General features: G+C 43.7%; 1 protein-coding gene across 1 annotated transcript in view; it reads left to right on the top strand.

Moving 5' to 3' along the window:
• The window catches only part of CSMD2 (CUB and Sushi multiple domains 2), a 752,464-nt gene extending 738,212 nt beyond the window's left edge, over positions 1–14,252 (top strand). The window contains exons 67-72 of the mRNA XM_012554226.1: positions 4,739–4,801; positions 6,363–6,524; positions 9,804–9,916; positions 11,792–11,879; positions 13,740–13,878; positions 14,093–14,252. Of these exons, the coding sequence (XP_012409680.1) occupies positions 4,739–4,801; positions 6,363–6,524; positions 9,804–9,916; positions 11,792–11,879; positions 13,740–13,878; positions 14,093–14,252 (725 nt within the window). The remainder of the gene's footprint in view (positions 1–4,738; positions 4,802–6,362; positions 6,525–9,803; positions 9,917–11,791; positions 11,880–13,739; positions 13,879–14,092) is intronic.
• Positions 14,253–19,444: the final 5,192 nt, after the last annotated feature.

Consider the following 19,444-nt stretch of genomic DNA (forward strand, 5'->3'; position numbering starts at 1 on the left):
AGAGAATAAACTTCTCTTTGTTAATTTGTGGTATTTCTGTTATAGCAGCACTAGATGACTAAGACAAACATCCAACTAATAGGGGAAGAGCATATCAAAGCAATAATATTATAAGAAAACTTTCCAGAAATGAAAGATACAAGTTTTGGTATTGAAAATACCACTAAATAATCTCCCAGACAAATTAAAAACAAAAATAAATAAAATCGTCAGAATCACACCAGTATGAAATTTTAACACTATTGATAGAGACAATCCAAAAAGCTTTCAGAAAAGGAAAAAAAAAAACTGTTCACATACAAAAGATAGTAGTAAAATAGTTAAAGTAAAAAGCTAAGCTGCCAAAGATACTCAGCAGGGCAGGAAGACAAATTGCTCTGCCTCCAGGGACCAGGATTCCTTTTATCTTATTTCTCCACCATTCCCAATAGTTTTTTCTTTGTCTGCCCTGTTGAAGCTAAATCACAGGCACATCCATGTTATACCTCCTAGGAAAAGGGAAGAGCATGGAGGAGTACATGTACAATGACTTAAAGGCCAAGACTGGGAGTAGCACTCACAATTTCTGCTATAACTTAGTCACATGGATATACTTAGCTGCAAGGGGGCAGGAAAATAAAGTCCCTCACTTGGCAACCATGTGCCTAGCTGCAGCCCTGTTACTATAGAAGAAGGAAAGGATGGGCTTTAGTGCACAAGTAGCAGTCTCCCCACATGTGGGAATCATAAAGCATCAGACTCCAGCAGCAACACTGGAAACCAAAAGACAATGGAGCGGTAACCTCAGAATTATGAAGGGAAATGATTTCCAACCTGGAATCTGAACAGAGCAGACTATCAATCAATTGGGAGGATAAAATAAATATATCTTCAGGAGGCAAGGCCTTAATAATTTTATCTCTCATGCACCATTTTGAAAAAGCTACAAGAGGTTGTGCTATCCCCAAATAAGGGAACAAGCCAAGGAAGAGGAGAGGAGGTTTATAGTCCTGAAAGAGAGATTGAGACTGAATTAGTGAAAGATCAAAGGAAACCAGGTGAATAAATTTAAGGAGGAAAAAAGGCAATTACAAACTGCAGGGAAAAAATTTGATCAAGAAAAGTAATATAGTACACTACAGGGCTGAACTATGAATAATCATATTTATATTGTCATCATAATGTAAGCATAAATACTTATTTAGCCAAAAGAATGCTATGTAATGCTATTAGAAAGATGGAGAGAAGGATGTTATGTAAAAAAAACAATAAATCCTAATATCTCTTAGCAGTGGGGGCATTGGTAGTTCAAGGGTAAAATTCTTACCTTCCATGCAGGAGACCTCGGTTTGATTCCCAGTCAATGCACCTCATGCACAGCCACCAGCTGTCTGTCAGTGGAGGCTTGCATGTTGCTATGATGTTGAACAGATTTCAGCAGAGTTTCCAGACTAAAATGGGCTAGGAAGAAAGGCCCGGTGACCTACTTCTGAAAATCAGCCGATGGTCCAATCAGCAACATTTCCCATTGTGCATAGGTCACCATGTGTCTGAGCCAACTCAATGGCAGCTAACAACAACAATCTCTTAGTTAAAAGTCAATAGATAATGTCTAAAGTTGAAAATCAAGATACGCAGAAAAAAACATGTTTTTTGGAAATTTGATAGTAAGTTCTGGAAGAAATAGCTATAAGAATTAAAAGTGATTGCCCTGAGGTGCAGGAACTTGGGGAGGGAAGCAAGGGAGTGGCTACTTTTTGTTAATAAGCATTGTGATTCTATTTGACTTTTTAAATTATTTATGTGTCTTAGTTATCTAGTGCTACTATAAGAGAAATACCACAAATGGATAGCTTGTAGGCTAGAAGTCCACAGTCAGGGCATCAGTTCCAGGAGAAGGCTTTCTCTCTTTCTGTCGGCTCTGGGGGGAGGTCCTTGTCATCAGTCTTACCCTAGTTGAGGAGGTTCTCAACACAGGGACCCTGGGTCCAAAGGATGTGCCCTTCTCCTGGCACTACTTTCTTGGTGGTATGAGGTCCCCCATGCTTCTCTGTTCACTTATCTCTTTTATATCTCAAAAGAGATTGACTTAAAACACAATCTAATCTTGTAGATTGAGTCCTGCCTCATTAACATAACTGCCACTAATCCCACCTCACCAACATCATAGAGACAGGATTTACAACACACAGGAAAATCACATCAGATGACAAAATCGTGGACAATCACACAATACTGCAATATTGAGCCTAGCCAAGTTGACAGACATTTTTGGGGGACACAGTTCAGTCCATTAACAAAATATTATGTTAGTTTGATAAATAAAATTTTAATTAAAAGAAAGAAAGCCCCTCCTCCTTCCACTAAGCAATCGACTCTACTGAGCAAAGTATTAGCAAGCCAAAGAATTAACATCATACAGACCATGTTCTCTGGCCACAGGTCAGTGATATGGTGGGGGTGGGGGGTGAGGAATAGTAAAGTTATAGCTTACAAAAGAATAAAATTCATGCATTAGGAAACAGAAAAACTTCTAAATAATTCATGAGCCAAAGAAGAAATTAAAAATATTTAGAACTCACCAGCAACAAAAACACTATATATCAAAACTTGTGGGACCCACACAAAGTGGTTTGTAAAGGAAAATCTACAGTCTTAAGTGAATATATCAGAAAAGAAAATGGAAAAACCATAAGCTAAGTGTTAACTTAAAAATTCCAAAAGTGAGAACATAAATAAGAGGGTAAAATAAGAACAGAAATTAGTAAAACCAAGAAAGAATAGAAAGAACCCACAAACCCCAAAGCCAGCCCTTTGAAAAGATTGTTTTTTTCCATTTCTGTAAAGAAGGCTGTTGGAATTTTGATAGGAATTTGTAACCCAACGAGGGACACCAGGACTTTGAGAAAGAGACAGTAGACTTTATTGCAAGCCGGTCAAGCAAGGAGCTTGGAGACTAAGTTTCAAATCAAGCTCCCCAAGGTTGGGGGTTCTGGGGCAGTTATAGGGTTCAGGATAGGGAACTTATGCATAATTCTTGAAGTTTTTGGGAATAGTTGGGCCATCTCAGGAACTAATTAACACGTATGGGGGTGTAGTGGGGGGTGTAATATGGCAGCTGGAGACGTATGTTTTTTGGAGGGTATAACACATGAAGTTTATCTGAGGACAGCTTTTCAGCTTATTGCTCATGTCCAAATGGGGGTGGGGGTTGATAAGTAGTGAAGCGGCCTTGAGCAGAAAAGCAGTAAGACGACCTTGGGCTGTTACACAGAATGCCTTATCAGGAACTCAGAGGCCCAGGTGTGATGGGGGGAGGAGGAACAGTTTAACCCTGTCGGTTACATTCCAGGAGGGGGAACAGTTCAACCCTATAGGTTACATAATTGCATTAAATCTATAGGTCACTTTGGATAGTATTAACATCTTAATGATATTAAGTGTTCGAGTTCATGGACATGGAACGTCTTTCCATTTGCTTAGATTTTCTTTAATCTCTTTCAGCAGTGTTTTATAATTTTCATTGTATAAGTCTTTCACATCCCTGGTTAAATTTATTCCTAGGTACTTTATTCTCTTAGATGCTATTATAAATGGAATTGTTTTCCTAATTTCCATTTCAGATATCTCATTGCTGGTGTATAGAAACCCAACTGATTTTTGTTTGTTGATCTTGCACCCTGCAACTTTGCAAAATTCCTTTATTAGCTCTAGAAGCTTTCTTGTGGATTCTTTGGGGTTTTCTTCTTTTCTGATTTGGATACCTTTTATTTCTTTTTCTTGTCTTATTGCTCTGGCTGACTCGCAATACAATACTGAATAGGAGTGGTGAGGGGAGGCATCCTTGTCTCATTCCTGATTTCAACGGGAAAGCTCTCAGTCTTTCTCCACCATTAAGTATAATATTGCCTGTTGGTTTTCCATAAATGCCCTTAATCATATTGAGGAACTTTACTTCTATTCTTATCTTCTTGAGGGTTTTTATCAAAAAAGAGTGTTGTATTTTATCAAATGCCTTTTTCTGCTTCAACAGAGATATCATGTTGTTCTTCTCCTTTGTTCTGTTAATGCGTTGTATTACATTGATTGATTTTCTAATGTTGCATTCCTGGAATAAATTCCATTTGGTCATGGTGTTTGACTTTTTTACTATGATGTTGGATTCTAAGAAGAGGGCTTTTTAATACTGGGTTCTTATCAAGGGCATTCAGGGGAATCTATGCACAAGGATGGGAGAATTATCATCCTTATTTTCCTTTACCTCTTACTGAAATTTTCTTTAATTTTGAACGTAGATAACAACCCATAGTAGTGTTAGCAATGCCTGTGACTTTTTCACCAATAGAAATTGCTGATATTTTCACATTATATTACAATTGTTATAGATATCATGAAATATTGTTTATGTTCCTGACTACTTCAAGATTATGGTGGTTACTAGACCCGCTGTTATGAAGAATAAAGAATCACATCTATATCCTAAGTCCTTGCTATATATTTCAATAACTGTAGTTAATATAATTGATCTACTTTATAATCCTTTGAATTTTATGATTCTGAAAAGGGGTCCATCAGCATCACTAGACTGTCAGTGGGGTCCTTGGCACAAAAAGAGTTGAGAATCCTGGTCGAGGAGGATTAGTCCAAAGCAAGATCTAAGGAACTCACCCATATAATGTCAGAGAGGTGGCCGTTATTTTTCTAACAGAGTCTGGGCCAGGAGCTGAGCCTGTTTTCTTCTGTTCTCTTTCCCCAGCAGAGGTCCGGCCCAGTGGGAGACCCATCAACACTGCCCGGGAGCCACCGCTCACTGAAGCGTCAGGTATGTATAGTCCAGATCTTTGGCTCAAGAAACCTGTGTCACTTCTTTCACCCAGTTACCCAGCAACATGTCTATAGTTTGCTGAATACCCAATGGATGGCCATGAAAGTTATCTACAGACCTAGACAGATGTCCTCATCCACCTCCTAACCCCAGCCTGACTTCAGGAGGTGAGCCTGACAGAAGCAGAAAACTCATCCAGAAGAAAGAGCTAGGGCCTTCCAGAAACATAGCCTGAGCTTCAAGCTCTAGAGCCATTGATTACCACAACCCCTCCTGGCATAGGACCAGCCAATGTATGGTCATACAGAGCCAGGCCCTGCCTGGAACTCCTAGCCTTGAGACAGACACATAGACCCAAATCCTGCCCAGGGAGCCTCCTGGAAATGCTTTCATTTCTAAGACAGGTATTTGGAGTCTCTGGGTGGTGCAGACAGTTAATGCTCAGCTGCTAACCAAAAGATTGGAGGTTTGACTCCACCTAGAGTTGCCTCAGAAGAAAGGCCTAGAGATCTACTTCCGAAAAATTAACCTTGAAAAACCTGTGGAGCGCAGTTCCACTCTGACACACATGGGATCGCCATGAGTCAGAATTGACTCCATGGCAGCTGGTTTGGTTTTTTTCATGTCTTTCAAAGTGTGATGTCCAGAACTGGACACGAAACTATAGGTGTGATCTGAACAATGCAAAATCATCATAGACTATCACATCCTTTTTTGAACCTTCTACTTTTATTTACCACGTTAGCATCTGTGTTGTACAGGAAAGAAGACTAGATTTGGAGTCATAAACTCAGTTCAGGTTCTATTCTGGTCACTGACTAGCTGTATCCTTGGGCAAATGAGCTTCACTTCTTGAGCTTCAGTTTATTTTTCAGTAAAACAGAAATTATAATACTTCCCTTAGAGAATTATTATAAGGATAAATAACAATTTTAATAGCTATCATTCATTAGGTGCTTCGGGGTACCCAACACCATACGACATATGATTTGCAACATTAGATCTTTCAACCCCTACAATAACCCTGATGAGATTGGTCTGAGTACCCACATTTACAGAACTACAGGTGTGGCCTGTACAGGTGAGGAAGCTGAGACTCCTGCACATGGTCAAACAACTGATAAGTGGCAGAGCCAAGATTAGAATCCAGATCTGCCTGACTTCATGAGCCCAGGTTCCTATACACCACGCTATACTGACATGTTAGTTTTCTTTCCTCTCTCTTCTTCCCTTTCTCCATATTTTAACTCCCTTCCCTCTTTTTCCCCCTTTCTTCTTTTTCCTTGTCTCTTTTCCTGTTAATTCCCCCTTTCTCTTCCTTTCTTTTTCATTTCCTCCTTTGCTCTTATCTATCTTCTCTCTCCTTCTTCCCTCCATCCATCCACTCTGAGACACAAGAGGATCACAAGACAGCCAGAGAACTCCACCACCCTCCTTGTGTTAGACACTGGGGAAAAAGAAACAATCTCAGAGAGCCAGCCGGGATGGGGCAACAGGTGGCCTCCCTTCTACCAGCACACACAAAGTCCCTCTCACTTTTGTTTCTCAATTCCTCTAGTTCCTGGGGATGTTTTTGCCAAGAATTCTCTGTGGAAGGGGGCCTATGAGTACCAGGGGAAGAAGCAGCCAGCCATGCTCAGAGTGACTGGCTTCCAGGTTGTCAACAGCAAAGTCAATGCCACCATGATTGACCACAGCGGTGTGGAGCTGCACTTGGCTGGTAAGGAACAGGCCACCTGGTGAAAAGTAAGGTTGAAGCAGGCACACGCCCTTTGCAAGGATGAGTCTAATGTCATTGCATTGTGCTGTACACAAGGCTCAGATGTGTCTGGTGGGCAGGAGGAGGAGAGAAGTCTATTTGTCTTTGTTTACGTGATAAAAGCACCAGAGATTAAAGGGAACTTGTTAGATGGCAAAGGGCTAATAACGCGAATGTATAAAGAACTCTTATAAATAAAGACCAATATCCCTAAAATTGAAGACATTGGTGGTTTAGTGATAGGATTCTCACCTTCTACTTGGGAGACCCAGGTTTGATTGCCAGCCAGTGTACCTCGTGTGCAGCCACCACCCGTCTGTCAGTGGAGGCTTGCATGTTGCTATGATGCTGAACAGGTTTCAGTGGAGCTTCCAGACTGTCATGGATTGAATTGTGTCCCCTAAAAATGTGTATATCAATTTGGCTGGGCCATAATTCCTGGTAGTGTGTGATTGTCCACCATTTTGTCATCTGATGTGATTTTCTTGTGTGTTGTAAATCCTGCCTCTATGATGTTAATGAGGGGAGATTGGCGGCAGTTGTGTTGATGAGGCAGGACTCAATCTACCGGATTGGATTGTATCTTGAGCTGGTTTCTTTTGGGATATAAAAGATGGAAGAGAGCAGAGAGACAGGGGGACCTCATACCACCAAGAAAGCAGCACCAGGAGCAGAGAGCATCCTTTGGATCCGGGGTCCCTGCGTGGAGAAGATCCTACTCCAGGGGAAGATTGATGAGAAGAACATTCCTTCAGAGCTGATAGAGAAAGCCTTCCCCTGGAGCAGATGCCGTGAATTTGGACTTCTAGCCTACTTTACTGTGAGGAAATAAATTTCTCTTTGTTAAAGCCATACACTTGTGGTATTTCTGTTATAGCAGCACTAGATGACTAAGACACAGACTAAGACAGACTACAAATAAAGACCTGGCTGTGTATTTTTAAAAATAAGCCAATGAAAGCCCTATGGATCACAATAGTCCAATCTCATTGTGCATGGGGTCACCAGGAGTTGGAGGCTGACTCAACAGCAGCTGACAACAATCCCTAAAATTGAACCAAAAATAGGGGCAGAGAATTCCTGGAAGCCAAAATACAATCAATAAACAAAAGAAAAAATATTTTTCACCAGTGATCAAAACAATGATAATGAACATAAAATATCATTTTTTTACTCATCCTATTAGCTAAGATTTTTTTTCATGTTTGCAGAAGAAATTTATTGAGAATTGAGATAAAGACGGGATGTCCAGTATATACTTGATAGATGACTTTATTATGCATGACAAGTTTTTTTTTTAATTTTTATAATACTGTTAAATGAGAGAGCAAAGTAGAAAAATTCAAATAGTCCGGGAAATACAATTACTACTATTTCTAAAACTACTGATCATAATCTCAGACATGTAATCCTCTTTGATTAAATTTTCTTTTGTTGTGAAAAAATGGAATTTGGGTACAGAAAAATTGTTCATGGATCAAATTATTTTTAAATTCCAATATAATACATAAGCCAATGCAAATAACATGCCACTGTTTTGGATTATTTTATAAAACATGCTTTTTAAAGCACTTTGAATGTATGGTATGAGCTTGGCAGGAAATCCCATTTGCTCTGTACTCATGATGATAACGTCCTCTTTTAAATCCTTCTGCCCATCTAGCTAAGATTTTTTAAAGGTAACAAACCTTAGTGCTGGTCCAATTTCAGCAAAGGCACTCATACAGTGCTGGTAGAATATAAAATAGTACGGTTCTAGAAAACAATTTGGCAGTTTCTATCAAGATTCTTGAAAATGAGCAGACCGTTAATTACACTTCTAAGAATTTCTGTCCTAAGAAATAACTATGGAGGGGGTCAAATATTTATGAATAAAGGATGTCCACTTTAGAGGGCTATTTGTATTACATAAAAATTAGAAATAGAAAATTGTCTGAAAATAGAGAAGTGGGTACATTAATTAGAGTCTATCTGTTGGATGAAATATTATGCAAATTTGGGGACAAATGCCCCAATATAACCCAAGACATGGTGTTTTCAATCACCTCATCTGCATGCAAAACCTGGACAATGAATAAGGAAGACCAAAGAATTGATGCCTTTCAATTATGGTGTTGGCGAAGAATATTGAATACACCATGAACTGCCGAAAGAATGAACAAATCTGTCTTGGAAGAAATACAGTCAGAATGCTTCTTAGAAGCGAGGATGGCGAGACTATGTCTCACATACTTTGGACATGTTATCAGGAGGGATCAGTTCCTGGAGAAGGACATCATGCTTAGTAAAGTAGAGGGTCAGTGAAAAAGAGGAAGACCCTCAATGAGATGGATTGATACAGTGGCTGTAACAATGGGCTCAAGCCAAGAAACAATTGTGAGAATGATGCAGAGCCAATGTTTTGTTCTGTTGTACATAGGGTCGCTATGAGTCAGAAACAACTCAGCGGCACCTATCAACAACAACAATGCATTTAAAATATGATTCCAGTTTTTAAAGGAAAAATTATATTCATAAATAAAATTGGAAATATTTACACCAAAATATCAACAGTGAAAAAAAATGTTGACAGTAGTTATTTCTTCATAGCGGGAGCAGGAGTGATTTTTTTTTTTCTTCATGCATCGCTGCATTTTCCAAAATTTCCTGAATTTTCAGATTTCTATAATCAGAAAAACTAAACATCTTAGAACACAAATGTTCATTAAATAGATGGATAGATGAATGAGCACACTAATACACAATCCCACATATAATTACATCCACTCATATCTTCTTCACACACACACAGATGCAGCTGAACAGTCATATTGCTCATTTATTTTAACACATTAATAGTCATAAACACACTCATATACTCCCATGGACATGCCCTCAAACAATCCTGCACCCACTGAATTGTAAACACACCCATCATTAACTGACACATTAAAACACACAAAATCATATTCTTTTTTCTCACACATATGTGTGTAAGAAGGGCCACAATCACAACACAGTAATCCAGTTGTTTATCAACACAAACACACATTCTTGCATATACTCACCTTCAGCCTACACAAACTCACAGGCACGTCTATACTTACATACTTATAGATGTGCAGAGAATGTTTATATCAACATCCAGCCACATATAGCTACACGTGAAATTCCGCTCAAACACACACATCCACATACCCATAAATGGGTTTTGAAATTTTCCCAGATTTTTCAAGTTACATCTGAACTTTCTTTTCTCAGGAACTTACAAGAAAGAAGATTTCCATCTCCTACTCCAGGTCTACCAGATCACAGGACCAGCGGAGATCTTCGTGAATAAGTTCAAAGATGACCACTGGGCTTTAGATGGGCATGTAAGTCCAGTTAAATCTCACTCCATCTTTGACCTCCTCGTGCCCTGCCTCATCCCCAATTCTGAGATCACCAGCAGGGAAGAGGTGGGGAGAAGGATGTGGAAACTCCCAGGATCAAGGGGAAAACTTAGGAGGAGGTTTTCTACGGGGCCAGGATGGGAGCGAGAGTTCTTATCTTAATGGTGTGGGCAAAGGAAAAGATAAAAAGTCCAGGAGACTCAGAGTCCCGAGGATCACTGCATCTGAGAGAGATGGAGTAAGTTCTGAAATTAGAGCAGAAGCAAGGCATTGGGGGTCAGGGGTACAAGAGTGAATTCAAGCAAGCTGAAAGTAAGGTTGAGTGGGAACTGGGAGTCAGTGGGGAGTCCTAAGTGACTACCTCGAACATCTGCTCACATTTGAGGATGCAGATTATAGGTGATTTAATATAACTTAAGAGACTAGGATATTGGGAAAAGAATTGGCCTTTCTTTCACTCCCTTGTGGGCAAGACTTACTACATTCTAAGCCATTCTTGAGCTGGAAACCAGGTCCCCAGTGATGCTCCTCTGCCCATACCTTCATATTCACAGACAGTGGCATTGAGTATAGTGCCCATTGAAAACGCAGGATTTTACCTACCACCTTCTCGGCATCCCTGACTTGGATTGTTGGGGCTAGAAGAGAAGGGGTGGGGATGAAAGGAAAGTCATGGTGAGCCAGGAGTAGCAGAAGGGAGTCAGGGTGCATCTTAATGAACAGTAATAGTTGGTGGAGGACTGGCATGAGGTCAGTGGCTTTAGTGACTTTGCTTTATAAATATGTAAGGAGAATCAGATGGTTTCCCCAGGGGCTGATACAGGCATTCTTGGTATATCCAAAGGTGTCTTGGGTATCTAAGTACTCGTCATAGTAGTAGTAGCAGTCCAAAAGCTCTGCAGGAACAGCAGACTCTACCATGCTGGGCACCAGATGTAAGAGGAAAAGGGTCAAAGTCGGGGGAGGGAGCTAGGAGTACAGGCCAGGAGCAAGACAGGAATGGAGCTAGGGAGGGCCAGAAGCAGCTGGAACAACTGCCCAAGATGACAGCCCACCATCAGGGCCATTGCTATGGGTCACCCAGGGCATGTGGCAGGGGAGATAGGTGGGGCATTCAGCCTGGAGCCCCATAGATGGAGAGCCCCACCCTGGGGATGGAGCACCCTTGAGTTGGAAAGTGCACCAATAGCAGAAGCATCATGAACACACACCCCTAACTGAGGAGCCCACAGGCTACATGTTTGAGTTCCAGGTCTGTCACATGAGCATCAAGGAGGCACTGTGGCAGCAGGGAGGGGTTATGCCCGCAACTAGCCCCTGCCAAAAAAAAAAAATTAATAGCTATTGGAACTGTGATGAATTCACAAAGTACATTAAACTCACTAGGTATATTTTAATCATGGTTCTGATTGCTCCACACTGCTCTAAAAGTCTGTTTCCACCACAGTAATAATACTTAGCACATATCTAGGGCCTCTAAAGTGTTCTAAGTGCTTTATCTATATTAACCCACTTAATCCTCATAGCAGTCCCATGGCATAGGTACTGTTACTATTCCCAGTTTACAAATGAGAAAGTGAGGCACAGACAGACTAAGTGACTTGACAAGTAGGAAAAGAAAATTTCTCGCTACCTAATACAAGGAGTTGGTGCCCCTGCCCCACCGCCTAGCACATCCATTCCCTCCTGCCTGGGTGTAGGAAGAACGACAGTGTCTGTGTTTCATGCTGTGGGTGGGTGGGTGACACCAGCACATCTGACAGCGTGTACCTGTGAGTGTGTCCCTGGCCTGGGCTGCAGGAGTTCTGGCTCCTTCTAACATGCTTCCCATCTTACTTTCTGCTCCCACCATCACAGGTCTCCTCAGAGTCCTCCGGAGGCACCTTCATCTACCAAGGGTCTGTCAAAGGCCAAGACTTTGGGCAGTTCGGCTTTCAAAGACTTGGTAACTAGCCTCACTTGTCACTTGGAAGTGTGAGCTCGTGGGTGTTGGGAGAAACTGTGTGTGTTGGGGCCAGGGAGGGAGAGGATTGGTGAGGTTCAACCAGCTAAGACAGGGGTTCTTAACCTTTTTTGGGTAGGGAACGCCTTTGAAATTCTAACAAAAGCTATGGATTCTGTCTCCAAAAACAAGCATATAAACACATACCCTCAACGTTTGCTGAACAGTTTCATGGATCAGCCCTTGAGTTGAGGGCCCTCAACTTAAAGGGCCATTGGGTCCCAGGTATAGTCCCCTGCCACACTACCTGGCCAGCCCTCGGGCATCACCTCTGCTTCAAGATACAAAGACGCCCTTAAGTGATCAATCTTAGGGGGGTCTCAGGGCTGCCTTCACCTGTGTCATTTCCTCCTCAGCACAGTCCTAGAAGGTTGGCCTTGTTGTCCCCATTTTATAGATGAGGAAACTGAGACTCATAGAGTCTTCCCTCCCATCTTCTTCCTTGGCATCTTTCCCTGCATCCTTTGGGCTATCAATGTCAAGCATCCTTACCTCAGAGATTGGCCTTGACCCAGAGCCCCTGGGTGCCAAGCCTCAGACTCTAATGGCAGGAGGGGTCCCTGGTTTCTCAGAAGCAGTGGAAGGAGACAAGAGGCAGTCATGGTGCACCAGAGCCAGGTCTACATCCCAGCCACTGACGCCTCCAGTCCCCAGGGGCCCATCAGCCAAGGCAATCCATTGCATTTTCTCACAGCTGTGGCCTTCAGAAAGCTTCCCCCGTATTAAGCAGGAATCTGCCTCCTTGTCGATCCCACTCCACACTGCCTCTCCCCCAGATTTGTTCTTAGCTCTGGCCCCTCTGAGCTGCATAGAAAAAGACCACTCTGTCTTCCATACAATAACCCCCTTGCTGTAGAGTTGATTCTGACTCATAGCGACCCTATAGGACAAAGTAGAACTGCCCCACAGGGTTTCCAAGGAGCGGCTGGTAGATTTGAACTGCTGACCTCTCGGTTAGCAGCCAAGCTGTTAAGCCACTAGTGCTTCTTACCATACAGAAGCCCCTCAAATATTTGAAGACCGTTCCTTTAGCTCCCACAGCCTAACAAACTGGAAAGACTTCAGAAAGTTGGGGTCTTGTTCTGGCTGCCCTCCTGGCTCATTGTCTCCTGAGGCAGGCCTGTCCCCCTCTCGGGGCTTCAGCTCCCTCAGTTAGGTGGAGCACTTCACAGGGGCCCCCACCAGTTGCCGTCAAGGCAACTCTGACTTATGGCGATCCCATGTGTCAGAGTAGAACTGTGCTCCACCCAGGGACTCCTTAACATGGAAAGCCATGTCTGTGTTCTGAGCCTGCCCAGTCAGGGTAGGGGAGACGGGCAGGGGAGGAAAGACTCAGGAAGACGCTTCAAGGCCCCCCTCCCACTCCAACCAGAGCAGTTCCACTTTCATCTTTTTTATATTTTGGCTTCCTCATAAGGCTTCTTCTAATAAAATTCTTCTCTAGCCAAAAAAAGTTCAGAAACTTCTAAAGGGCTCCACCCTTTTAAGATTCTATTCTGAGATGTGGGTTCAGGTTCTTCCTCAGATTCCCTTCCCCAGGACTGAGCATAATCCTCTGGATACAGTCTGACCAGCACAAGGCATGAGCATAGGGGGTCCTTCCTCCAGGGGAATGTCTGAGGCGGGCAGGGCAGGAGAGGGTAGGCTCTGGGCCCCAGGGCCCTCCCAGCTGAGTGGAGCAGGTTAAATCCCAGGCCACAGCCACACTTCTCAATAGGATGTGGTGGGGCAGAGTGGTTGACAGGGACCATAGCCTCAGACTGTGTCTCTTTGACTTTAGTTTTGTGGTTTGGGACTTTACAGACCTCAGGCTGCTGGAGTCAGACCCTGAGTCCATCGGCCGCCACTTTGCTTCCAACAGCAGCTCGGTGGCCGCTGCAATCCTGGTGCCTTTCATCGCCCTCATCATCGCAGGCTTTGTGCTCTATCTCTACAAGCACAGGTACAGGGAGGGAAGGAGCCCAGGGGCTGGGGGTGTGGGGAGAGGGGGTCACAGACGGGTACTAGGCCCTGTCCCGACCCCAAACCACCAAGAGCCTTCTTGGCTCAGGAGGGCTGTAACCTTCCAGAAGGAAGAAGTAACCTATCTCACCCCCTCCCTGTCTCCCTTTCTGTGTGTCTGTCTTTTTACATCTCAGTCACTCTCTTTTTCCCAGGAGACGACCCAAAGTTCCATTCAATGGCTATGCTGGCCACGAGAACACAAATGTCCGGGCCACGTTTGAGAACCCAATGTATGACCGCAACATCCAGCCCACAGACGTCATGGCCACTGAGGCAGAGTTCACAGTCAGCACAGTATGTACAGCTGTATAGCCACAGGCCTGGCTGCCACCGCCACCATCACCGAGAGCCCCGCCGCTGCCAGCCGGTGAGATGGTGTGGGAGGCAGACCGTCCCCAACACAAACACCCCATGACAGACACAGAGGTGCACCCATAGATGCCCAGAGGCTCCAGCATCCAGAGTCACACATTCACCAGGACAGGAACTGTGCAAGGAGCACAGCTGTACGCCAAGCCCTGGGCTAGGCACTTGAGGAAAATATAAAAAGTAGCTGACATTTGTTAAGCCCATGCTATGTGCCAGACACTGTTCTAAGCACTTCCCTGTGAACCTGCCTCTACAACATCAAATCTCTACAACACCTGTGAGGTAGTTGCTATTATTATCCCCATTGTTCTTTGTTATTGTTAGCTGCCGTTGAGTTGGCCCCAACTCATGGTGACCCCCCACCCACAACAGAACGAAACACTTCTTTATGATCAATTTTGGGTAGGACCATTGTGATCCATAAGGTTTTCATTGGCTAATTTTCAGAAGTAGATTGCCAGGACTTTCTTCCTAGTTTATCTTAGTCTCTGCTGAAACCTGTCCAGCATCATAGCAACACAGAAGCCTCCACTGACAGACAGGTGGTGGCTTCGCATCAGGTGCCTTGACCAGGAATCAAACCTAGGCCTCCCAAATGGAAGGTGAGAATTCTGTCACTGAACCATCACTGCCCATTATCTCCATTACAGATGAGAAAACTTGGTGCATAAAAATGAATTAACTTGCCCAAGATCACACAGCTAGTAAGTAGTAGAGTCCAGATACTGTACTCTCAACCACTGGGCTTGGTAAAATATCCAAGTAGAGCATAATAGATAGATAGCTGGACAATCCCTGCCATTGGGTCATGAGGGGAGCAGCCCCGCCACCACATGGGCCAAGGCCAAGACACAAACACACATGGAGACTCACAGGTACACACTCTGGCACTTCTAGACACATGTAGGCCCACACACATGCACCTCTTCCTCTCTGCGTCCTCCAGCGATGAGGAAGCATTGCAAGATACCGTCTTCCTTTAGGAGCTGGGAACCTGTGGGAGTTGCCCCAACAGGATGTCCTAACTGCACCCCCACTCAGAGAACTATGCCTTCTCCCCAAACTTCATTTGTTGGGGTCAGGCAGCTGCCCTCTCTCAGATACCTCCTCCCATCTTAGAGAGCCCCAGCCAGGGCTTGAGGACTCTAGGGACAAATTCACAGCACGCAGAGAGGGAGGATTTCAGTGGGGCAAGGGAAATCAGTCAAATGAGCCATCAATCACACCACAAAGCAAGTTACAGCTCTCCCCTCCCACATAGATGGCTGTGAACGTGACATGCATTTCAGGCCAGACATATGGAGCTTCATGAGGGAACAGGCTGGTGTGAGTGAACTTGTGAGAGGGTTGGGCTAATGGAAATGATGGGGACGCTAAATGCCAAGAGAGTTAGAAGAGTAACAAAAGCAATTATAAAAGTCTCCATCAACCAAGCATTGACCGTGCCCAGTTCAGAAGTGACATACGTTACTTCATTTCGTCTTCACAACAACTCTAGGAGAATGTTTACAACTTCAGTGTGAGGAGGAGCTTGTCCAAAATCGTGCAGCCAGTAAGTGCTGCTCCCAGGACTCACAAGCCTGTGCTTTTCAACACTTTGCTCTGCTCCCTTCAATTCTTCCCTCCTCTTTTGGGTCCATTGTTTTTCCTCTAGATAATTTCTATTCTTTACATCTACGGACTCAAGCATACCAATGATCATGAAGATGGCACAGGATCATGCAGCGTTTCATTCTGTTGTACTTGGGGTCACCATGAGTCAGAGCTGACTCGATGGCAACTAACAACAACAACAAAGTCTAAGCTTAAAATTTTAAGTAGTAGGATAATTTATACATAAAGAGATAAAAAATATTTTCAGAATATATACAGACAACTACTATTGAATACAAAAAATTTATTGAAAGAGTTTTTCCCTCATCATTTTATATCTATCCAAAACAAGTATTTAAAGAAAGGGAAGAAATTATTTCAGTGGGATCATTTTAACATGACAAAATTATTCCTGAGGTTTCGTCTTTATACTCAATCTTTACTTTTTCCTACTTGTAACTCTTACAAATTGTTGTTGTTGTTAGTTGCCGTTGAGTCGATTCCAACTCATGGCGACCCTATGTGTGGACAGTAGAACTGCTTCATAGGGTTTTCAAGACTGTGATCTTTTGGAAGCAGATCACCAGGCGCCTTCCAAGGTGCCTCTGGGTGGGCTTGAACCGCCAACCTTTCAGCTAGTAGTCAAGCGCTTAACTGCACTACCCAGGGCCTCCATCTCTTACAAATAGAGAGCCAAAAACAAAAAAAACCTCTGATGACTTTTATCAGAATGACATAAATCAGGCCTTAAAGGTGATCAGTAATGAATCCGAACTTCAAGTCACTGCATGAATTATTGGACAGTATAAGAAAGAAACAAGAATGCCCCATCACCTGGCCCAACTCCACACCTCAGGCTCTGCTGGGTCCCAGTGCCCAGGATGCACTGTGCGCTCACCTCTGGGTCGTCTGAGGCTTGGTGACTCCCAGACTTGGCAGCCCTCAGTGTTTCACCCTCACCACAAGCGAGGACCCCTCAACAGGCTGCCCAGCCCCAGTCATCCAGCAGGATCCCTCTGACCACTCCACCTGCCCAGAGCTGGAGCACAGAGAAAGCAGTGCTTGATCCAGGGAGAGGACATGTAAAGAACCCCCTGAACAGGCACACATATGTTCAAAATGAATGCTTAGGTGATAAATTCAAATAATGCCTAATGAGAACAACTGAAATTAAAACCAACATCTCCCCACACAGGGGCATCATGGAGGCTTGTGGGGTCAGTGAGTAAGTGGGCAAGGGGGCAATGCCACATAAGACTTTCGTGGACCTCTTCCTCCATTAAAAAAAGATATTAAAAATTAGACTTTACAACTGTGTTGGTATAACGATGAATACAATCCAGGCTGGATGCATTATTATATATGCATTATTATTCATGTTTTTCTTCTGACTTTAAAAGAAACTAAAATTAAAACATTTTCATAGGTCCCTAAAAGTGTCATGGGCTCTAGACACTGCCTACTGTGCCAAATGAATAAATAGGCCCTGCAAGGGCAAAGAACCACACTAGAAAAATACATTATGTTCTGCTGTGTGTGTTCTCTACCTGCACCAAGGGACAGACACAAACACACATGGAGACTCACAAGTGCACACTGTGCCAGTCCCCAGTATGGGAAGATTAAAAAGCAAAGATAAGGTTCAAGGCGTCTAGTTTTCTTTAATTCTTTCCCTTTTGTTCCTTCTTTGGTTTGCTTTGTCTTGTCCTCTTCTGCCCTTCCCCACCCTCCACCCACTTTGTTGTTGTTAGCTGCCGTCGAGTCAGCTCAGACTCAGAGACCCTGTGTACAACAGAACGAAACACTGCCTGGTCCTGCGCTGTCCTCAAAATCATTGTTACGCTTGAGCCCATTGTTGCAGCCACCATGTCAATCCATCTCGTTGAGGGTCTTCCTCTTTTTCGATGTCCCTCTACTTTACCAAGCATGATGTCCTTCTCCAGGGACTGATCCCTCCTGATAACATGTCCAAAGTATGTGAGACGTAGTGTCACCATCCTTGCTTCTAAGGAAGGATTTTACAAACTCTGCTGTAACCTGTTTGTTCCCAGTTCTCCAGGGGGCAGGAAGCAAGCTCCCATGAGCACAGTGCCCAGTGCCCATCTTTGTCTGTCTCTCCACCTGTGTCTGCTACTACTGGGACTTGGGCTCTTGCCCTGCCACCGTCTGCACCCGCCACCCTGGAGAGGACCCCAACATGCTCTGACTTGGGAAGTAAAGAAAGAGGGGCTGCAAACAGAGGAAGGAAGTTCATGGATTTATAATAGCAAAGCAACTTGTGGATGTGTGTGCATCTGTGGGGTGGGGGGCCTGTACACGCACAAACACACTTCTCCATTTGAGTCCTTGAGAAGAGACTGTAGAAGCCTAAAAAAGAGAAATGTGTGTGAAAGCTGCCCACGCCCTGCTCCCCACAAACACAGAGAAGAGGAACCAACACGCTTTCCTTGTCCCAAGTGTGAGGACGCAATGAATGTATTAGTGTGATGTATCCCACGTTGATCAGTATGCAGAAACCAGCTGTCTGCAGATGGACAGTCCCATCTACAAAATGACAGCAAGGATGACCCCAAGGGCAGAAACAAAACTTAAGAAATAGTTTGGAAATCAATTTCTTTATTTTTCAAACATAATTTTATTTCATTCCAAACTCAGTGAGTTAAAAAGTCATTCTGCATTCTGGGGCCTGGGGAGCATTGAAGAAGGATGAGTCGAGAGGGTAGGGCAGAATCTGGCCATGAACCCATGGTCAAGTCTGGCTGGGAACTGGCAAAGAGAAGAGAAAACAAGTCTATGGCCCAGACAGGGATGCAAAGTCTGGTGGCAGCCAGAAGGTGCAGAAAGGGACAGGAGAGAAAGCCTGCCCCAGCCAGTATCCAGCAAATAATGGCTACTGTGTATGGAGTTTGTTCTCTGTGCCTGACACTTTAGGTATATATATATATATATATATATATATATATATATCAAGACCTGACAACAACCCCAAAGGTAGGAATTATTATTTTCATTTTATAGATGAGAAAACAAGCCCAGAAAGGTGAAGAAACTTAGGTCACACAGCTAGTAAGTGTGGAGTCAGGATGCAAACCCAGGTCCATCTGACTCCAAAGTCAACTATACCAGCTGCCAGAAACCAGGTCTAGAAGGGGCACCAAAGACAAGGGAAGAGTAGGTGAATCTCTGCAGCCAGGTCTGGTGGGCCAGGCAGGGGACTGTGTGGCCTGTCTGAGTTCAGATCTCTCCTCTTAGGCAGCATCAGGGCAAGGACCCAGTACTCCAGGTCTTCAGGAGCTGATGCTGGCCCCTTGGTTCCCAGCAGCCCATGACCACAGCAGATAAAGGACCTGGGAGCTGCTGAATCAAAAGAATGGCACGAGTGAAAGTCACACTCTCTCCAGCTCCTTGCAAGTGGGTTTAATTTATTTTGTGCTTGGGTCATTGATGAACTCCGGAAAAGTACTGTTGCGAAGCTAATGAGCTTAGATGTTAAAGTATGGCATTTAGAGCCACTGGAACATCTCTTTCTCTGTCCTCGGGAA

The sequence above is a fragment of the Trichechus manatus genome, unplaced genomic scaffold, assembly GCF_000243295.1.
Source record: "Trichechus manatus latirostris isolate Lorelei unplaced genomic scaffold, TriManLat1.0 scaffold00015, whole genome shotgun sequence".
Classification (NCBI taxonomy): domain Eukaryota; kingdom Metazoa; phylum Chordata; class Mammalia; order Sirenia; family Trichechidae; genus Trichechus; species Trichechus manatus.